The 20,562-nt window shown below is 48.6% G+C and overlaps 1 protein-coding gene across 2 annotated transcripts in view; it reads left to right on the top strand.

The window, feature by feature from the left end:
* SDC4 (syndecan 4) overlaps positions 1-15,432 on the top strand; it is a 37,954-nt gene extending 22,522 nt beyond the window's left edge. For both annotated transcript variants that reach the window (XM_078371757.1, XM_002747644.7), the window contains 4 exons: positions 5,189-5,327; positions 7,427-7,473; positions 10,032-10,230; positions 13,334-15,432. In XM_078371757.1, the coding sequence (XP_078227883.1) occupies positions 5,189-5,327; positions 7,427-7,473; positions 10,032-10,230; positions 13,334-13,485 (537 nt within the window). In that variant the 3' untranslated portion in view covers positions 13,486-15,432. The remainder of the gene's footprint in view (positions 1-5,188; positions 5,328-7,426; positions 7,474-10,031; positions 10,231-13,333) is intronic.
* The last annotated feature ends 5,130 nt before the right edge of the window (positions 15,433-20,562 follow it).

The raw sequence follows: 20,562 nt of genomic DNA, 5'->3' as shown, positions 1-20,562 counted from the left end.
GGGTCCCTTGCACACACAAATGCATTTCACTTAATCCTCATCACTCTGCAAGGTGCTACCAGCCCTAGTCACAAAAGAAGAAACAGGATTTCAGAGATGAAATAAACTCCCAAGCTCACATAGTTAGGAAGTGGCAGGACTCACACTTGTGAATCTGTCTTTATGCACAACCACTCTGGTGGTAGAGTCACAATGTGGGCCCCAGGTTTTAGCCATTCTGGGGAATTCTGGCCCTTAAGAAGTGGGTGGGGTGGGGGAGAACGGTGACTACTAGCGAACGCTGCTGGGGTCTCCTGCCAGAAATCATTCTGGTGGGTCCAGGAGTTGGAGCCCTGGGTGCTCACCATCCCCTTTCCCCACTAAATATGGCTTGCCCAGTTATTACCCTTCTGGTCTTGCCTCCTGAAAGAAGGGTCAAGTGTGTCCCTGCCCCTGCCTCCCCTGGGGAGGAGCCAGATGGGGGGAGGCTCTCATTAGTTCACAGTTATCCAAGCCCTGACCCTGAACTCCTCCCTGGTGCCCCAGCCAAGTTTCTGTTCCTTTGTTTAAGCAATATCATTTTCACCTTTGTTTACTCTTGGGCGGGAGCAGGGGTGCCCTGGAGCCCTGGCCCAGGTGGTGTGTTGTGGACTGGTGGGTTAGGCTAGAGAGATGTGAAGAGTGGTTGGCAGTGAGAAGCCTAGTTGTGGTTAGGATGTGGTCTTGAGAGAGAGCTGGATTTGAATCCCAGCTCTATTGCTTTCTAGTTGCCTGACATTGGTTAAATGACTCAGCTGAACCTTAATTTTCTCATCAGCAAAATGGGTAGAGCACCTTGCAAGGCTGTTTTGCCAATTAAATGAACTCATAAACAAAGTACCCAGCATGGTGCTTGGCATGTAGTGGATACTCCTTTTAGTTGCTCATGCTTTTCCTGGGGTGACAGAAGCCATAGGATTTGGGGATAGGGTTGGGATGGGACCTTTGCATAGCTTCATGTCTATAGCCAAAGAACTAGATGGGAAGTATAACTGTAGTGACAGCTGCTGCCTGTGGATTTGCTGAGACCCTTAGGGGCAGCCAAGACCCTTGAAGGGAAGAGGAGACTATTCCAGTGTGGGAGCCAGGAGACCTAGGTTCTAAGTCCTTCTCTGCTGCCAGCTGCTTGGATGACCTTGGCAAAGTCCCTTGTCTTCTTGTCTGTTTGCTAGATTGTAAAATCGGATGCCGTCTGTTGGCAGGTGTTAGTTTCTATAGAACAAAAGAGCACTTGCCCTCCCTTCTTTCTCCCCAACAGTTTGGGGAAGAATCTAGGATTTCTAAGCCCCCGGGCACCAATCCCAGATCCCCAGCAGCCACAGGGCCAGCAGCATCTGTGGGACCCAGGCCCACAGCCCTATTTTTTTATTTTTTGGAGACAGGGTCTTTCTCTGAGACTCAGGCTGCAGTGCAGTGGCACGACCATAGCTCACTGCAGCCTTGACCTCTTGACCTCCTAAGTTCAAGTGATCCTCCCACCTCAGCCTCCCAAGTAGCTGGGACCACAGATGTGCACGACCACATTTGGCTGATTTTTATAGAGATGGGGTTTCACCGTGTTGCCCAGGCTGATCTTGAACTTCTGGGCTCATCCTCCCACCTTGGCCTCTCAAAATGTTGGGATTAAGCCACTGTGCTCGGCCACCACTGTCTTACTTAGTTGGTAATTTCTGTTATGTGTTCATGAAAAGGACAAAGATACAGGGAGACTTGAGGGCCCAGTGAGGGTGCCTGTGCATGTACACACATGAACACACGTGCCTGGGCAAAGGTGGGGTGAGCTGAGCAGAACAGACCACATTCTTAGCCAGGAGCAGGGTGGAGTCCCTTTCTGGTCAGGGCTGGGCCTGGCTGCTGGGTGGCCTGGTTCTTCAAAGCCACCCCAGACTGAATGGGCCTTATCTGAAAAGCGGGCAGAGGAGAAGAGGGCTATTGGTGCCTTCCCAACCTTTACACAAAAAAAGAGCAATCACCCACAGTTCTGAGGGGCTTGGTCTGGTCTTGCTGGCTGAGTCCTAAATGGCTCTTGCCCGCTGGGGAGTTTCCTTCCCTCTTGTCAGAGGTTGTGGTTGGAGACAGGACCAAAACAGGGCAGGGAGCGGGTTTGCAGAGCTCAAGGAGGGACTTCATTCCCTGTGTCGTCTCATCACCAGTGGGAGCTGGAAGGAGTTTCTTCCCAGCCCCTTGACTGGCTGTAGGAGGGAAATCCTGGGCTCATCTAAATTCAGCCTTTGAAGACTCCATCCTTTCAGAGTTTGGAATAGGATCAAATCCCAGCCGTGCCACAGAGCCCCGGGGTGACTTAAGACTAGACTCGTTTCTGTTTTGGAAACCCAGTGTTGAAAAGAAGGGTTAGGGATGAACTGATGCCCTCAGCTGAACTGGAGATCTTGGTTTCAGCCTTGGTTTTGCCGCTGACTTGGCTGCAAGATCTTCACACCCCCTTGCCCTCATAGCCCTCATTTCTCTAATGTAAAATGGAGATAATTCCTGAAAGCCAGTGGGCATGCTAATCCCATGGCTTGTTTTAAAATACTCCTTAGCACTTTGACGTACTGAAAGACAGGCTGATGCATAAACAACATTCCTTGGCTTCTGGGGTCACTGAGGGGTGGAGAAAGGTGTCTCAGCCTGAGACAAGTCTTGTAATGGAACTACAGCCCCAGGTGAGGACCTTGACCCTGTCAACAAGTTGCTAAAGTGTACCTTCTTTCTTTCTCCTGGCTGGATTTGACCCCCACTTAACGGGGCTTCCTTGAAGCCTGGGGTAGGCTGAGACCCAGTGTACGTATGTGTTCATGCATGTGTTTATGTGTTTGTGGTTAAAAGCCCAGGTGAGTGATGCCTGGGTTCTGGTCTAGTGTGGCTACTTCCTGCTTGTGTGACCTTGGACAAGCGACTTTACCTTTCTGAGCCCTTGTTTTCATCTCTGCAAAGAGGGACTCTGAAAAGGACAGGCTGTGTGCTTGGTTCGGGCTTGTCACTTGGGCTCCTGGGGGATCTGCAGCAAGGAGATGGAGGCAGGAGCACAGGGACCATGGCCTTAGGTACAGGCACTTGGGTAGCCATGAGGAGCTTTCCTCCTGCTCTGAGAAACCAAAGCCACAGGCACCGGCTATGTGTGGGGGCTTAAATTCCAGCACCAGCGGCCCAGCAGCTCCTGATTCCAGAGCCATGAAGTCATCTCTGACCAGGGCTTAACCTCTCTGGCTTCCCACCCCCACGGGTGCCAAGCATTCAGCAGAGATTCTCTCCACTCCCTGGGGTGAGAGTGATTCCTGCCCACTGCCTTCCCTGCAGCCTGACCCTGCTCCCTTCCGGGAATCCAGCATCCTCCCCCTGTGGGGGTGGAAGAGGGAGCATGAGGTCAGGTTCCACCTGCCTCTCCCCGGAAGCCCAATGGCGGGAACACAGGAGTGCCTCCCAAGCCGCTTTCCTGGACCTCTCCTGCAAAGACAATAGCCTTATCTTAGGGACAGATGTTCCTTTTCAGACACCCTCCTGTGTCAATGGCAGTCTCAGCTGAGTGAAGGACAGTCTGGGATGTCTGAAACAGAGACCTGGCCTCTTTCTATCCTGAGTTATGTAACAAATGCCCTGTATGACCTTGGGCAAGTCCCTGCCCTGTTCCGGGGTCAAATCCAAGTTGTGTGAAATGGGAGGACAGGAGCTTCCTGGGTCCTGGCATTCTGTGGTTCTAGGCAGACACTCAGCTCTTGCAGTTACGGGGTCTGGGGGAGATGGGATGTCTTGCAGCGGGAGGGGCATGGTGTATTGAACTTGATGAAAAACCCCGACTCTCCTGGGAAACACTAGGTACCTTCATGTTTTAATTAGTAGAATAATGAACTTTGCTCAGAGCTGCTGTTTGGCAAACTGAAGCCTGGGCCCAGAAGCTGGAGGAAGGGTGATGGGCATCCAAATGTTTTCCGTACTCTTGAGGGATCTTTGTTCCCACTCCGTGGAACTACAGGATGGGAGCAGGGTGACTGATGTACTGTAGGGCCGCCCTAGACCTCTGATACTTTCCTTTTGAAAGCTGTTTGGTGGGAGTGGGCCTGAGGCTCTGTCGTGATCAGCTGTGTCTCCACGGCGTAGCGGCTGAAGGACACTTATGGGTACTGGAGTGAATGGCCAGGGAAGGCAGGGATTGTGCCTCTCGGGGTCTGCACTGTGCTGGCAGCAGAGTAGATCTGTGGGAGACGTTTGGAAGGCAAGACTGAATCCAGGAGTGGACTCCTGAGTCATCAGGTCTGGGCAGCACCCTGACCTGAGGCTGTCTTAGGGTGTGTGTGAGCCAGCCCTGTCTGTCCCAGCCCAGACTGACTCAGCTGGGAAAAGTGTCCTGGACTGGGTAAGACCAGAGCCAGCAGCCCACTCTCTGCCCTGTGTGAATCAGCAGCCACTGCATCACAGATCCCTGGAGTGGAGCATCCCAGGGCCTGTGCATGGGACTTCTGGCTCCGAAGTCAGGCAGGCCTGTGTGTGCAATCCTCACTCTTCCATCTGCCAGCCATGTCACCAAAAGAAAATGACTTCCCGGGCTGTAAAACTAAGTTAATAACATGCCTTCAGAGTTACTAAGAATAGGGCCTGGCACATAGCAAGTGCTTGGTAAGTGATACCTAGCCATATTAATAATTTGATTATTACCTCATTTACTATTTTTATTTTTTTTGAGACAGGGTTCTCACTCTAGCTCAGGCTGGAGTGCAGTGGCGTGATCTTGGCTCACTGCAACCTCTGCCTCCCGGGTTCAAGCAATTCTCCTGTCTTGGCCTCTTGAGTAGTTGGGATTACAGGTGCACACCACCCATGACCGACCAATTTTCACATTTTTGGTAGAGATGGGGTTTCACCATGTTGGCCAGGCTGGTCTTGAACTCCTGACCTCAGGTGATCCACCCGCCTTGGCCTCCCAAAGGGCTGGAATTGCAGGTGTGAGCCACTGTGCCCAGCCTCATTTACTATTTTTATTTGCCCAAAATGGGAAAGAGACTTGCCTAAGGACACATGGCAAATTAAAGAGAGAGTGGGATCCAGGACACATGTCTCAGACCATGGCCTGGTCTCTTTCTAGTTTTTGATTTCCCACTTCACTAGCTTTTGGGGTTTGACTGTCACGGAGCATTGTGAATGTTGGCTGATGTGCCTCCTTTCTTTATCTTAGATACGAGAGACTGAGGTCATCGACCCCCAGGACCTCCTAGAAGGCCGGTACTTCTCTGGAGCCCTACCAGACGATGAGGATGTAGTGGGGCCTGGGCAGGAACCTGATGACTTTGAGCTGTCTGGCTCTGGAGATCTGGGTACGGAAGGTGTGGTGGGCATGTGTGGGCACAAAGCTGGAGGGAGTGGTGGCCTCACCAACCAGGAGGGTGGCCATGCCTTGAGACTTGGATTTTTGTGGGGCTTTTCCTGAAGTGCCTTCCTCCTTCTCAAAAAGAGGAGGGGGTAGGGTGGGGGGAGATAAAAGTAACTGGATTGACTGTTTCCATCCCTGAGAGCCCCTCAGGGCAAGTTGTGTGCTGCTTTGAAGTCACTGGTAGCTCTGGGTTTTCTGAGCTCCAGCCTGAACCTCTCCTCATAGGCTCTTCTCTTTGCTGCAGAGCATGGTGGGGGTGGGGTGAGGGTAGGATGGGTGGCAGGACAGGGTGGGATTGGGAAAGGAGGACCCAAAGAGTGTTTTCCTTTCTTTGAAAGGAAAAGTTCCATCCTGGGCAACATGGTGGGAGCTTGTCTCTACAAAAACACAAAAATTAGCCAGTCGTGGTGGCATGCATCTGTAGGAGTCCCATCTACTTGGGAGGCTGAGGTGGGAGGATCCCTTGAGCCTAGGAGGTTGAGGCTGAAGTGAGCCGAGATCATGTTACTGCAAAGAAAGGAAAAGTAGCAGCTTAGAAGTGGGGATGAGGTGGGAGGGGGCATGAGTGAGCAGAAAAGTGGTTGGGAAATCAGGAACAAGTATCCGCTTCAGAGGGGATGGGGTGTGAAGGGCCCAGACAGCTAATGAGAAGTGCCCCTCCTATGTGCAGGGAAGTGTTAATGATTGCAAGTTATAGCTTTGGAGTCACTCACATAGTCCTGAGTTCAAGTCTCCACCCTGTGTGAACTGAGTCTCAGTTTTCTAATCTGTATAATGTGAATACTTAAGACAGTATTTGTACATCAGTGTTGTACGAACTGAACTGATTTAAAGCTTTTGGCATACACCAAGCACTCAGTAAGTGTGTGTTCAGTTTTTGAAAAAAATAACTTTTATGGCTGGGCATGGTGGCTCATGCCTGTAATCCCAGCACTTTGGGAGGCTGAGGCGGGCATATCACGAAGTCAGGAGTTCGAGAACAGTCTGGCCAACATGGTGAAACCCAGTCTCTACTAAAAATACAAAAATCAGCCAGATGTGGTGGCAGGTGCCTGTAATCCCAGCTACTCGGGAAGCTGAGGCAGGAGAATTTCTTGAATCTGGGAGGTGGAGGTTGCAGTGAGCCAAGATCGCGTCACTGCACTCCAGGCTGGGTAACAGAGTAAGACTCCGTCTGAAACAAAATGAATAAATGAATAAATAAATAAATAAATTTTATTACATGCATTTAAGGCATACAGCATGATGTTATGGGATGCATATAGATAGTAAAAAGGTTACTACAGCAGATCTAATGAACACATTCATCATCTCACATAGTCACCCAGTAAGTGTTTTAATATTGCAATTGGAGTTTTCCTGCTCAAAAGTTAATTCTCTGAAGATCTTGTTAAAATGTTGATTTTGATTCAGTCAGCCCTGAAATTCTACATTTTCTTTTTTTTTTTTTGAGATGGAGTCTTGTTCTGTCACCCAGGCTGGAGTGCAGTGGCACGATCTTGGCTCACTGCAACCTCCGCCTCCTAGGTTCAAGCAATTCTCCTGCCTCAGCTTCCCGAGTAGCTGGAATTACAGGCACCTGCCATCATGCCTGGATAATTTCTGTATTTTTAGTAAAGACAGGTTTTATTATGTTAGCCAGGCTGGTCTCGAACCCCTGACCTCAAGTGATCCACCCACCTTGGCCTCCCAAAGTGCTGGGATTACAGGCATGAGCCACCGTGCCTGATCTTGAAATTCTACATTTCTAACCAGCTCTCAGGTGTTGCTATTGGTTTTTCATCCACACTTTGCACAGCAAGGGTTTGGAGCTAATGAAGCCTTTGCCCAGCTGTCGGCTCACACATTCCGGTGAAAGAGCCAGGGGGTGGGTCTTAGGATACCCAGATGGATGACTAAGGTGTATGGATAGGGAAGCTCCCTTGGTGGACATTAAGCATTTGATGGCTAGTTGTAAGGTGGAACTCCCACCAGCCCTGGCTGAAGGGGTCATTTTCCTGGGGTAATGGACCTCATGCTCACACAGCTATTCTGACCTTACAGATGATTTGGAAGACTCCAAGATGGGCCCTAAAGTGATCCATCCCTTGGTAAGTAGCTACATGCTTCCACCTCTTCCACTTTGCTTCTCTATAGCAGACCTACTGGAAACGGCAGAAAATGCAGCCCCCACAGGCAGAATAAGTAAGGGATCTTACACCACTATGCAGGAAGGCTTTTTAAAAATCTGGCCCTGGACTGGGCATGGTGGCTCAGGCCTATATTTCCAGAACTTTGGGAGGCTTGAGGTCAGGAGTTCAAGACCAGCCTGAACAACATGACAAAACCTGGTCTCTACAAAAAATACAAAAATTAGCCAGGTCTGGTGGCCTGTGCCTGTAGTCCCAGCTACTTGAGAGGCTGAGGTGGGAGAATGGCTTAAGTCCAGGAGGCTGAGGTTGTAGCGAGCCAAGGTCGTGCCAGTGCACTCCAGCCTGGGTGACAGAGCCAGACCCTGTTTAAAATAAAAAAAAAACTGGCCCCAGTCTCATTTTGTAGGTTGCTGGAAGGCCATCCTCCCTGCAAGAATCATCACCGTCAACACCAACTCCTTTTCTCTACATTTATAGCTATTTCCTAGCATTTATATAAAAATATGTACAGGCTAGGTACAGTGGCTAACACCTGTAATCTCAGTACTTTGGGATACTGAGGTGGGCAGATCACCTGAGATCAGGAGTTTAAGACCAGCCTGGCCAACATGGTGAAACCTTGTCTCTACTAAAAATACAAAAAGTTAGCCAGGTGTGGTGGCGTGCACCTGTAGTCCCAGCTACTTGGGAGACTGAGGCAGAAGAATAGCTTGAACTCAAGAGGCAGAGTTTGCCGTGAGCCAAGATTGTACCATTGCACTCCAGCCTTGGCAACAGATTGAGACTCCATCTCAAAAAAAAAAAAAGGTATATATATATATAATTCTATGAACTGTGTTTTTTACTTAGAGTGGTCGTGAGTATTTTCCTGCATAATTAAGTGTTCTTGTCATTTTTATAGGCTGCATAATAGTTTACCTGATTCCCTTTATTGATGGAAAAATGGTTTTTAATTTTAAAAATTTTTAAATTTTAACACCACAGCAAGCATCTTTTTTATTTTTGCAGAGTGATGAGTTTTCCAAGAAAGGAAGGAGTGGGCAATTCCCAGAACTGGGGGTCTTCCCCTTTTTAGACCACATAGAATAACTTCCTGACTTTGTCAGGGGTTTGTAAATTGTCCTGGAGCTGATGGGGACTGTCTCTTAACATGCTAATATATTATAATTAGCATATAATGAACAGCAAGGCCAACTAGAGGTCAGTTTTGTTGCCATCCTGGTTTTGGCGGGTTTTGACCAGCTTTTTATTGCAACCTGTTTTATCAGCAAGGTCTTTATGACCTGTACCTTGTACTGACCTCCTATCTCATTCTATGACTTAGAATGCTTAAGTTAGTGGGAATGCAGCCCAGCAGGTCTCAGTCTTATTTTACCCAGCCTGTATTCAAGAGGTAGGCACTCTGGTTCAAACACCTAACATTTCCCCCTCTTCCTTTTATAAGAGAACCCTTAATCCTAAGGGTTGCAGAGGGACAAAGATCCATCTTCTGCAACTTCTTCCTGCTGAATAGGGTAATGATATTCCCTCTTGTATCTACGGTAGAGAGGAGCTCAGTCAGAAAGCGCCAGTATGGTGAGGGCCGTTCATAACTCTTAGTTCTGACAAAAGGTGATATCCAAAGTCCTCCAATCAGTGCTGCAGTCTCTTTCCTTTGGGTCGGGGTCTCCTCTGTCTTGTCCCTTCTGTGGTTCGCCAGAAAGATATTACCAGAAAGTGGTCTTGATCCCCAAGGGAGAGGGTTCTTGGATCTTGCACAAGGTAGAGTTCAGGATGAGACCATAAAGTGAAAGCAAGTTTATCAAGAAAGTAAAGGAATAAAAGATATGGCTACTTCATAAGCAGAGTAGCTGCAGCATGCATCTTGTACACACAGTCTCTGAAGAGCTCCTTACGATAGTTTCCAGGGAAAAATTGCCACCTTTAAAGGGCAAGCAATGTCTCGGGTTTTGCCAAATTGCTTCCAGAGCGGTTGCTCTAGAATAACCATTGGCCAGCAGTGCATGAGAGCACCTGCTTCCCTTCTGCCTTGGTCGCATTCATTTTTCTTTACTTTTCTTTTCTTTTTTTTTTTTAATTGAGATGGAGCCTTGCTCTGTTGCCCAAGCTGGAGTGCAATGGTGCGATCTTGGCTCACTGCAACCTCTGACTCCTGGGTTCAAGAGATTCTCCTACCTCAGCCTCCTGAGCAGCTGGGATTTATAGGCGCCTGCCACCATGCCCAGCTAATTTTTGTATTTTTTAGTAGAGATGGGGTTTCACCATATTGGTCAGGCTGGTCTCAGACTCCTGACCTCAGGTGATCTGCCTGCCTCAGCCTCTCAAAATGCTGGGATTACAGGCTTGAGCCAACGTGCCCAGCTGATTGCATTCATTTTTCATTTGGGACAGCTCCAGACCACATGGTTTAGCTGAATATGGCAGTACGAGATCCTCTGCCTGGCTGAATGTTCCTGTCCCCTGCCCTGAGTCTCTCCTAAAATATACTGAGTGTCTTCCCCTTTCCACCCATCCAGGTGTCTCTAGATAACCACATCCCTGAGAGGGCAGGGCCTGGGAGCCAGGTACCCGCCGAACCCAAGAAACTGGAGGAGAATGAGGTTATCCCCAAGAGGATCTCACCCTTTGAAGAGGGTGAGGATGTGTCCAACAAGGTGTCCATGTCCAGCACTGTGCAGGGCAGCAGCATCTTTGAGAGAACAGAGGTCCTGGCAGGTAAGGTACCGTGCTGCTTCTAAAATGCCTTGAAGGGGGAAAGGGGGCTCCATGGCGGAGAGCACCTGCAGGCAGGGATGCCTCCAGCCCATGAGGCTCCTTGATTCCCCTTCCTTTCGCCCACTTAGGTTGCCCTAGAACATTGAAGGACTACGCCTCCCTTATGGGGTGGCTCTGACTGTGCAGCCTGATGGAGGGAGAGGAAGTGGCTATCGAAGGCTTCTAGAAAATAGGCATTGAGTCATTCCCTTGCCTTAAGTTCTTCTCATTTATTTTTCAAAGGACTTTCACTGTACGGGTTTGGTGTCAGGGAGTTAATCATTAAAAGTTAATTTCCCTTGAAAGTCTGGAAGCTCCTTCAAATTGGGTTATTTTCCCCTTCCCCTACTCTATCACTTGGCAGCCTCGTGACCTTGGCCGAGAAGCTTTTGAACTGGATGAGCCCCAGTTTCTTATCTGTAAAATGGGTACAGTGATTATATCAATGGGGTTGATATAATGAGTCCATGAAAAACAAAATATGAAATCACTTTGCACACTGTAAAGAGCTGTTCTGATTTGTTAGTGTTGTTTGTCGTTAAATTGTCACTGACCTCTTCAGTAGGTGAGGCACAGGGTGTCTTCATGTCAGAGCTTCAGGAAACAGAAGTTTGGCCTCAACCAGGAGTTCTTTATTGGAATGTGCATTGTGAGGAAAGATATGTCCCAGGGTGTTGTCAGCTGGATGGAGGGAACTCCCCAAGGTCATGCTGAGGGCCAGTCTGGATGAACCGGCCTGGCGAGTGGGCACCCTGGTAACTCCTGTCTCCTGGGAATCAACAGGGCCAGTGGCTCCGAGGAGGCTTGAGCTATAGAGAAAGAGCCCTGTGCCAAACATCAGTGGCCTGTCTTCATCCAGGACAGATGAAGGTTTCACCTGTCTCTAGTAAAGAGGGTTCTTGGAAGCACAACCCCAGGTTACTGGGCCCACCTCAGCCCTGACCCTGGCTTCTTGGCATCTCAGCCAAAATTCTTTTTACTTTTCTTTCAAAAGTAAAAAGATTTGCTTAAGGTTTTGGATTTACATTAGGTTTTGCTTTAATTAACTAAAAGTTCTATGGCTTCTAAACAAAAATTTGAAAAACCACTGATTAATCCAAGCAACTTCTTCTATACATGGGGAGACTGAGGCCCAGGCTTTGGGCCACATAGTAAGAAAGAACTGAAGCCAGTTTATCTGTTAAATATTCCATTTGAGAATTATACAAGCATAAGAGCCTTATGTGAAGAGTTACATTGTCAGCTGGTGAGGTGGATTCCCCCATTCCAGAAGCTTTATTCAGCAATCAGGAGCTTGATTAAATGCTTGCTATATGCTGTATGATTCCTGTCCCCCTCATTGAATACCTACAACACAAAACTGAGTCTAAAGAACTTATGTGAAGTCTCAAAGCCAGGAAGTGGGAGACCTGGCATTTGGACCTAGGTCCACAGTCAGCTTCTGAGCCTGTGCTTAAAACTTGACCCTGCGGGGTGTCCCAGCACAGACCCAGGGCCTCATGGAGGAACTGGGGTCATCAGAGGGAAAGGCGATATAGACTAGAATAGGGTCAATGCCTCATATTCCATGTGCTTTCTTTGGCACCTCCTGGGGATAAATTTTTGCTGCTTTTTCATAGGAGTTCTTTGCTGCTTGCTCATACCCAAGAAAGAACCTTGCTTGAGTCTTCTGTGCCACTCTGTCCCCATTGTGTACATAGATTTGTAGTGTGTGCAGGGATGGAAAATTAATCTTCTTAGCCTGAGTAAGACCGAATTAGGGGACTCAATCTGCCACAGAAGGGATTCTGTGAGGCATCCCTGCCCCTAGCAAACAGGGATGAGTCATTCAGGCCACCTGGCAGAGTGGCCAGATCAGACCCACCAGACCCACTCACAGCCCGTCTTTGCCTGACACTAGCTTCACAGCCCGTCTTTGCCTGACACTAGCTTGGTTCTCCTCTTGGAGCCTGAATGTGTCATTTACTCAGCACCTCCTGTTGTGCACACCTGATTCAGGGGTCTCGGGACACAGATACAAACCTCGGACCTTTACAGTGAATGAATCCTGAGAATATGCTATGCACTAGGAGCTGTTCTAACCACTTTAAGTGGAATAATTTATTAAATCCTTAGGATAAATGTATGAGAAAGGTGTGGCTGTTTCCCTTTTGCAGTGATGGAGATGAAGGATACTTGTCCCAAATCACACAGCCAGGAAGTGGGAGAGGTAGGAGTGGAAGCCAGGCCTTAGCTACTGAGTTCTGTATGCAATTGTAGCTCCAGAGCTCAGAAATTAGTACGTTCTGGATGTGTGCACTTCGGATGTACCTACCTGCCTATGAAGTGTAGGCTGCCTAGGTAAGTATGCACACAGGGAGAGCTAGAGAGTGCCCCTGTGCTAAGGACTGCAGGATAAATATGTCTACAGGGATTTCAATAGCCTGCTGCTTTGCTTTCTCCTGTTCCTGGCTCAGTTAGTGCTAGGCTGTTGCAGGGAAGTCCGCTTGGTGTTTAGAAAGAGCCTGGGCTTTAGACTCAGGCAGATGTGGGTTAAATAGTGGCCTTGTCACTAGCCCTGTGGTCTTCAGTGACTTAAAATGCTAACAACCCCCTTCTTATAACTGGGGCCATGAGGTCAACTTAAATAAGGTATTGGCTGGGCACAGTGGCTCACACCTATAATCCCAGCACTTTGGGAGGCTAAGGCAGGCAGATCAGGAAGTCAGGAGATCGAGACCATTCTGGCCAACATGGTGAAACCTTGTCTCTACAAAAAATACAAAAATTAGCTGGGCATGATGGCATGCACCGGTAGCCTCAGCTACTCGGGAGGCTGAGGCGGTAGAATCACTTGAACTCAGGAGGGAGAGGTTGCAGTGAGCCAAGATCATGCCACTGCACTCCAGCCTGGGTGACAGAGCGAGACTTCATCTAAAAAAAAAATGGGCATCAACTTGCCTGGCACAGACAGTGGTGATGGTGACGGTCTGGTTGTGAGAGAACTGACGGGGGGAAAGAGAGGTGTTCATCCCTAGGTCCTGATGAGCTCTCACCCCTGCCTCTCCTCTCTCCTCCTCTCCAGCTCTGATTGTGGGTGGCATCGTGGGCATCCTTTTTGCCGTCTTCCTGATCCTGCTGCTGGTATACCGCATGAAGAAGAAGGATGAAGGCAGCTATGACCTGGGCAAGAAACCCATCTACAAGAAAGCCCCCACCAACGAGTTCTACGCGTGAAGCTTGCTCTTAGGCACTGGCTTGGACTTTGTGGGGAGGGAAGCCAGGGGATTTTTGAAGGGTGGACGTTAGGGTAGGGGGAGGTCAACCAAATGCTGATTTGTCAGTATCTCCAGCTCTGATTACCTTTGAAGTGTTCAGAAGAGACGTCATCTTCTACTGCTCTGCTAGGTTCTTCTTGATCTTTGGGCCTCAGTTGCCCTGGCAGAAAAATGGGTTCAACTTGGCCTTTCTGAAGGCAAGCCTGGGATTGATGGATCATGTCTTAAACTTCCAGTTAAGAATCTAGGTCTGGCCTCAAGCCCATACCGACCATGCTTCATCCAGAGCTCCTCTGAAGCCAGGGGGCTACTGGGTGTTGTGTGAGTCCCAGCTGGAGGTCTGCCCCCAGTGGCCTTCCTCCCTCCGTTTCACAGCCTGTCTCTCGGCCAGGAACTGGGGGAAGGACCTAGAATCACCTGCACCTTGAGATGCCTCTGCAAATGTGTACTTGTGATCACACCACGGGAGTCTCTGTGGTCTATACCTGGGGCCATTCTAGGCTCTTTCGAGTGACTGGAAACCCCCCTTTTTTTATTTGGCGGGGAGGATGGGGAGAAGAGCTGAGAGTTCATGCCGAAATGGATTTATAGAATATTTGTAAATCTATTTTTAGTGTTTGTTTTTCTAATGGTTCATTCCTTTGTGCGGAGTGTATCTCTGCCTGGGCAAGAGCGTGGAGGTGCTGAGGTGTCTTCACTCTCTCACACATTTCCACAGCACCTGCTAAATTTGTATTTAACGTTTTTGTTTTTGTTTGTTTCTTGAAAATTAGAGAAGAGCGGGAGAGACGATTTTTATTAATTTTTTTTTACTATTTATAGCTTTAGATAGGGCCTCCGCTTCCCTCTTCTCTCCTTGTTCTCTTTCATTAAACCCCTTCCCCAGTTTTTTAAAAACACTTTAAACCCCCCTCCTGATGACCTTGGCCCTTTCTGAAGCTGCTTCCTCTTATAAAATAGCTTTTGCCGAAGCATAGTTGTTTTAGCAGATCCCAAAATATAATGAAGGGGATGGTGGGATATTTGTGTCTGTGTTCTTATAATATATTATTATTCTTCCCTGGTCCTAGAAAAATAGATAAATATATTTTTTCAGGAAATAGTGTGGCATTTCCAGTTTGATGTTGCTGGGTGGTCGAGTGAGTGATTTTCACGTGGCTGGGTGGATTTTTGCCGTTTTCTCTTGCCCTGTTCCTGGTGCCTTCTGATGGGGCTGAATGGCTGAGGTGGGTGGTTCTACCCTTTCTGACTTCTGTTTGGGACCCAGCTGGTGTGCTTCAGTTTGCTTCCTTCAAGCTCTAGCCTTTGCTATTCAATACAGTAACCACCTTCAGCTGTTTAAAGTTAAGCCAATTACAATCACGTAAGATTAAAAATTCCTTCCTCAGTTGCTCTAACCACGTTTCTAGAGCTGTCACTATATGTGGCTCATGGCCACTCTATTGACCGCAGAGAGCATGTCCATCTATTGGACAGCACTGTTCTAGATAACTAAACTGGCTTAACGAGTCACAGCCTCAGCTGCGCTGGGATGACCCTTGTCTCCCTGGGTAGGGGAAAGGGGAATGGGGGGGGTTGATGAGGCCCCAGTTGGGGTCTGTTGTCTGGGACCCTCCCTCTCCTGAAAGGGGAGGCCTGGTGGCTTAGCCTGGGCAGGCCGAGTCTCTTCCTGACCCCAGTGGCTGGGGTGAGGGGAACCACCCTTCCTTGCTGCACCAGTGGCCATTAGCTCCCGTCACCACCCCAACCGAGGGTCCCAGCCGGCTGGATCCTCTTCTGTCCCCCAATGCCCTTTCCCCCTGGGCTGAGTTGGAGTGAGCACCTCCTCCGTAGGCACCTCTCACACTGTTGTCTGTTACTGATACTGTTTTTGATAAAAAGAGAATAAAACCTGGTACTTTCTAGACTGCCTGCCTCTGTCATTTTAGTTCATAACAAGTTATCCTTTTGGGGCTCTGTACCCCCTTGATCTCAGTGAAGCATGAAGAAACTCCCCGGACCAAATCCCCTGCGGGGTGCCAGACGTGCTGGGGGTGGGCAGGAGTGGGGACAGAGATGTAAGAAGGCAGGAAGGGGCCTAGAGAGGGGGGAAGACACCAGAACATGCACGCTGATGGCTTGCGCAGCGTGTCACCCCATGTCAGGGTTTTGTTTAGGTGGCACTGTGTTGAAATAGCAAACACAAAAATCTTTTTTTTTTTTTCTTGAGATGGAGTTTCATTCTTGTTGCCCAGGCTGGAGTGCAGTGGTGCGATCTCGGCTCACTGCAATCTCTGGCTCCCAGGTTCAAGAGATTCTCCTGCCTCAGCCTCCTGAGTAGCTGGGATTACAGGCATGCACCATCATGCCCAGCTAATGTTTGTACTTTTATTAGAGATGGGGTTTCTCCATGTTGGTCAGGCTGGTCTCAAACTCCCGATCTTAGGTGATACACCCACCTGGGCCTCCCAAAGCACTGGGATTACAGACGTGAGCCACCTCGCCCAGCCCCAAAATCTCTGAATTTAGTTGCCAACCACAGAAATCAGGTTTCTCATGAAAATCCAGATTTCTCGCTTTTCTTGGGAAAAAAACCTAAAAACTTGGCCACTGTCGGCCTGCCTGGCAACAAGAGAGCTGCTGAGCAGCAGGCCCCCATCTAGAGGTGGGCTCTCTACACCAGTCTCCGTTTGCTTCACTCAGGGCACCGGTGCTGCCAGGCTGGCTGGCAGGCTCCGGAAATAGCACTGGCCATCTCTCTTGACCATCATAACAACCCTGTGAGGTGGGCAAGATCCTTGTTACCAAGTGGGCAACCTGCCCCTAGTGTGTCTGCAGTGTCGAACCTTAATTCCAGGTCCTTGGACATTGGCGGTCTTCCTTTGGCGCATGTCGCCCAGCACTTTGCTAGGGTTGGGGAAAGGATGCAAAGAGGAATTGGTAGTAGTCGGAGCAAACCCTCACATTCACGCCGTGTGGCCAGGAACCCATTCTTGGGGCTTTATACCTGAGCCCATTTAATTGTCTGAGCTCCACAGAGTAGGCGCTATTAGTAGCCCCATTTGACAGATGGGGAAACTGCATCCAAGAGGTTCAATACCTTGCTCAGCCCAGTGCAGTGGCTCATGCCTGTAATCCCAGTACTTTGGGAGGCAGATCACTTGAGGTCAGGGGTTCGAGACCAGCCTGACCAACATGGTGAAACCCCATCTCTACTAAAAATGCAAACATTGGCCGGGCATGGTAATCCCAACTACTCAGGAGGCTGAGGCAGGAGAATTGCTTGAACCCAGGAGGTGGAGTTTGCAGTGAGCTGAGATTACACCATTGCACTTCATCCTGGGCCACAGAGCGAGACTCCATCTCAAACAAAACAAAACAAAACCTTGCTCAAAGCTATGCAGCTTACCAGTTGCAGAGGTGGGATTTGAACCCAGGCAGTCAGGCTCTAGATGCACTGCCTATCGAGGGTTTTATATCACCTAAGGCCTCCTTTCTGGGGGTTGTTTCAGGCCCCACAAACCCCCTCTGAAGCAGTCAGTCTGGTCTCAAATCCCATGTCAGCTTAAATCTCTCCTGAAACTTTGTTCCACTGTTTCTTTGAGTCCCATGAGGTTGAGAGGGTGTCTGTTCTTGTAACTTGTCTTGTAGAAGGCCCTCACATCTGTTAGATCTGTGCTGTCCAATATGGTAGTCACTGGGCACTGTGTATATTATAAATTTGAATTAATCACAGTTTTAAACATAAAAATTCTCTTCTTAGTCACACTAGCCTCGTTTTAAGTGCTCACTAGCCACATGTGGGTAGTGGCCACTGTGTCAGGTGGTGCATACACAGAACATTTCCAGTTGCAGAAATTCCTGTTAGGGCTGCTTTGGTTGGTATGAGGCTGTGAGTCAGGACCTCTGGGTTTGTGTTTCAGCTTTCACCAGCTGTTTATTTATTTATTTATTCTGAGATGGAGTTTCACTCTTGTTGCCCAGGCTGGAGTGCAGTGACACAATCTTGGTTCACTGCAACCTCCGCCTCTGGGTTCAAGTGACTCTCCTGCTTCAGCCTCCTGAGTAGCTGGGATTACAGGTATGTGCCACCACACCTGGCTAATTTTGTATTTTTAGTAGAGACAAGGTTTTACCATGTTGGCCAGGCTGGTCTGGAACTTCTGACCTCAGGCGATCCACCTGTCTTGGCCTCACAAAGTGCTGGGATTGCAGGCATTGAGCCACTGCCCTGGGCCTTACAGGCTGTTATCTTGTGCTCCAACAGCCTGTAGGGAGGTAAGTCAGAGCTTAGTATACAGTAAGTACTCAATATATGGTGTTATTATCATCAGTGCCATCTTTTTGAGTAAAGTATTACCTTAAGAAGGCCCCCATATAATCTATTAATATTTAAAATTACCCCCAATCTTAGGGGCTTGTAACAACATAAATATTATCTTACATTGTTTCTATGAGTCAGAATTCAGGAGCATTAGCTGGGTGATTCTGGCTCCATCTCGTGAGGTTGCAGTCACAGCATTGGCCAGGCCCTGCTGTAATCTGAAAGCTTGACTGGGCTGGAGGATCCACTTCTAAGACGGCTCAGTTACAGTTCTGACAGCTTGGTGTTGGCTATTGGCAGGAGGCCTCAGCTCCTCATTGCTTAGTCCCACATAAGGCTGATTGACAGGCCTTGTGGTATGACAGCTGACTTCTCTCAGAGCAAGTGATCCAAGAGACCCAAGTGGAAGCTATAGTGACTTTTATGACTTAGCTTGGAAGTCACCCACTAGCTCTTCCATAATATTGCCTGGGTCACACAGGTCACCCCTATTCATTGTGAGAGGAGACTGTCCAGGGTCAGGAGCACCTGGAGACAAGACTCATTGGAAGCCATCTTAAAGGCTGGGTGGCATAGCCCCATTGGTGTTGAACCTCTGTCTAGAGAGCCAACTCTGATTTGGTATAATATTATTTCTGAGAATTGGGCAGTGGATGCAAAATGGATTTTGGATACTATTAGTCCACTTTTTGGCTTTTATTTTTATTTTTTGAGGTGGAGTCTCACTCTTTGGTCCACACTGGAGTGCAGTGGGATGATCTCAGCTCATTGCTACCTCTGTCTCCTAGGTTCAAGTGATTCTCCTGCCTCAGCCTCCCAAGTAGCTGAGATTACAGGCATGAGCCATGTTCCCAGCTAATTTTTGTATTTTTAGTAGAGACAGGGTTTTACCATGTTGTCCAGGCTGGTTTTGAACTCCTGACCTCATGCGATCCACCTGCCTCGGCCTCCCAAAGTGTTGGGATTACAGGCAAGAGCTACCAGCTCTGGCCAAAATGTAGTCACAGGTTTAACTAGTTTTCTATTTGTTTCCCAACCTTGATTAAACTCACTAAATTTAGGGGAAAAACCTCACGTTTTGGCCCAGTCTCGAATGAGGGTCCTTTCGCGTGTGAGGCGAATGTGATAACCACTTAATACAGAAACCAGGCATGGGTCCACGTTTTGTTCATAATCTTGCCAATCTTTGGAGGCAGCAAAGCATGGGACAGTACCTGCATGGGGTGTGGGAAGGTCTACAAGCGAAACACATCTCCCCTTCCAGTGATTTGCTGTGGTGTTTGGGGGGAAGACAGAATTCTAAGACGGCCTGCAAGATTTCTGCCCTGTGATATATACAACATGTATAATTCTCTCTCCTTGAGGACCTGTAAATATGACAGGATGCCACAAGGTTTATGATTAGGTTACATTAGATAGCAAGGGTGAAAGTGCCCAACTGGTGGCAAGCAGTCAGCCATAGTGGAGGTTTATCATTTTGCCCTCTAAATGCATGATTGTGTCACCGCTACCCTGCCTGCCTTTGTCCCTTGGGGTCTGGAACAGAGCCAAGCCTCTCTAGGGGGCCCTTTTGGTGAGTATGCTTAGAGCTGACCTGTGGCAAAACCTTATAGATTTTTTTTTTTGTTAGTTTTTGTTTTTTTCAGACAGTCTCGCTCTGTTGCCCAGGCTGGCATGCAGTGGCACAATCTCAGCTCACTACAACCTCCACCTCCTGGGTTCGAGCAATTCTTGTGCCTCAGCCACCCAAGTAGCTGGGATTATAGGTGTACGCTATCATGCCTGGCTAATTTTTGTATTCGTATTTTTATTTTTTTGAGACAGAGTCTTGCTGTGTCACCCAGGCTGGAGTGCAGTGGCGTTATCTCAGCTCATTGCAATCTCCACCTCCTGGGTTCAAGCGATTCTCCTATCTCAGTCTCCGAGTAGCTGGGATTACAGGCACATACCAGCCACCATGCCCAGCTAATTTTTGTATTTTTAGTAGAGATGGGGTTTTACCATGTTGGCAAGGCTCATCTTGAACTCCTGACCTCAGGTGATCCACCTGCCTCAGCCTCCCAAAGTGCTGGGATTACAGGCCTGAGCCACCGGTCCCAGCCTATTTTTGCATTTTTACTAGAGACGGGGTTCCACCATGTTGGCCAGGCTGGCCTGGAACTCTTGACCTCAAGTGATCTGCCCGCCTCGGCCTCCCAAAGTGGATTATAGGTGTGAGCCACCACATCTGACCAAAACTTTATAGATGTATTATGGGTTTCACTTCCCTTAAAACCACTTCCTCTCTCCCTTGCCATCTTCACAGGTCTGTGCCCTCAGCTGTCTGTGCCTTACCCAGGGGGGGGAAGGTATCAGATAATTTTATCTATGCTATAGTTAAAACTTAATAGAAGTTAAGAAAAAAGAGAGAGAGAGAGAAACCCCAAGGTCAACACTTAAACTGGGCAAGTAGCTTGTTAATAACAGTGGAACACCAGGCAGCGTGAGAGCTGGTAAACTGGGAGGTCTTGGCCTTGTCCTCACTACATGCTCCATCCTCACCCTCTGCAACACACACGTCACCTACACACAGCAGTGTGGGAGAATAAGAATTAAGAGAAACTCAGAGCCCCAGATTCAGTGGTAGGAGTGCAGGATTCGAATTAACTGTAGGCTTTGCCATCTGCTGTGACCTTAGCCTCTTATCTTAGAGCCTCAGTTTCCCCATCTATAAAATGAGTAGGAAATATTGAG

This window comes from Callithrix jacchus, chromosome 5 (genome assembly GCF_049354715.1).
Source record: "Callithrix jacchus isolate 240 chromosome 5, calJac240_pri, whole genome shotgun sequence".
Lineage (NCBI taxonomy): Eukaryota > Metazoa > Chordata > Mammalia > Primates > Cebidae > Callithrix > Callithrix jacchus.
This window is presented reverse-complemented; position numbering and strand designations above follow the sequence as displayed.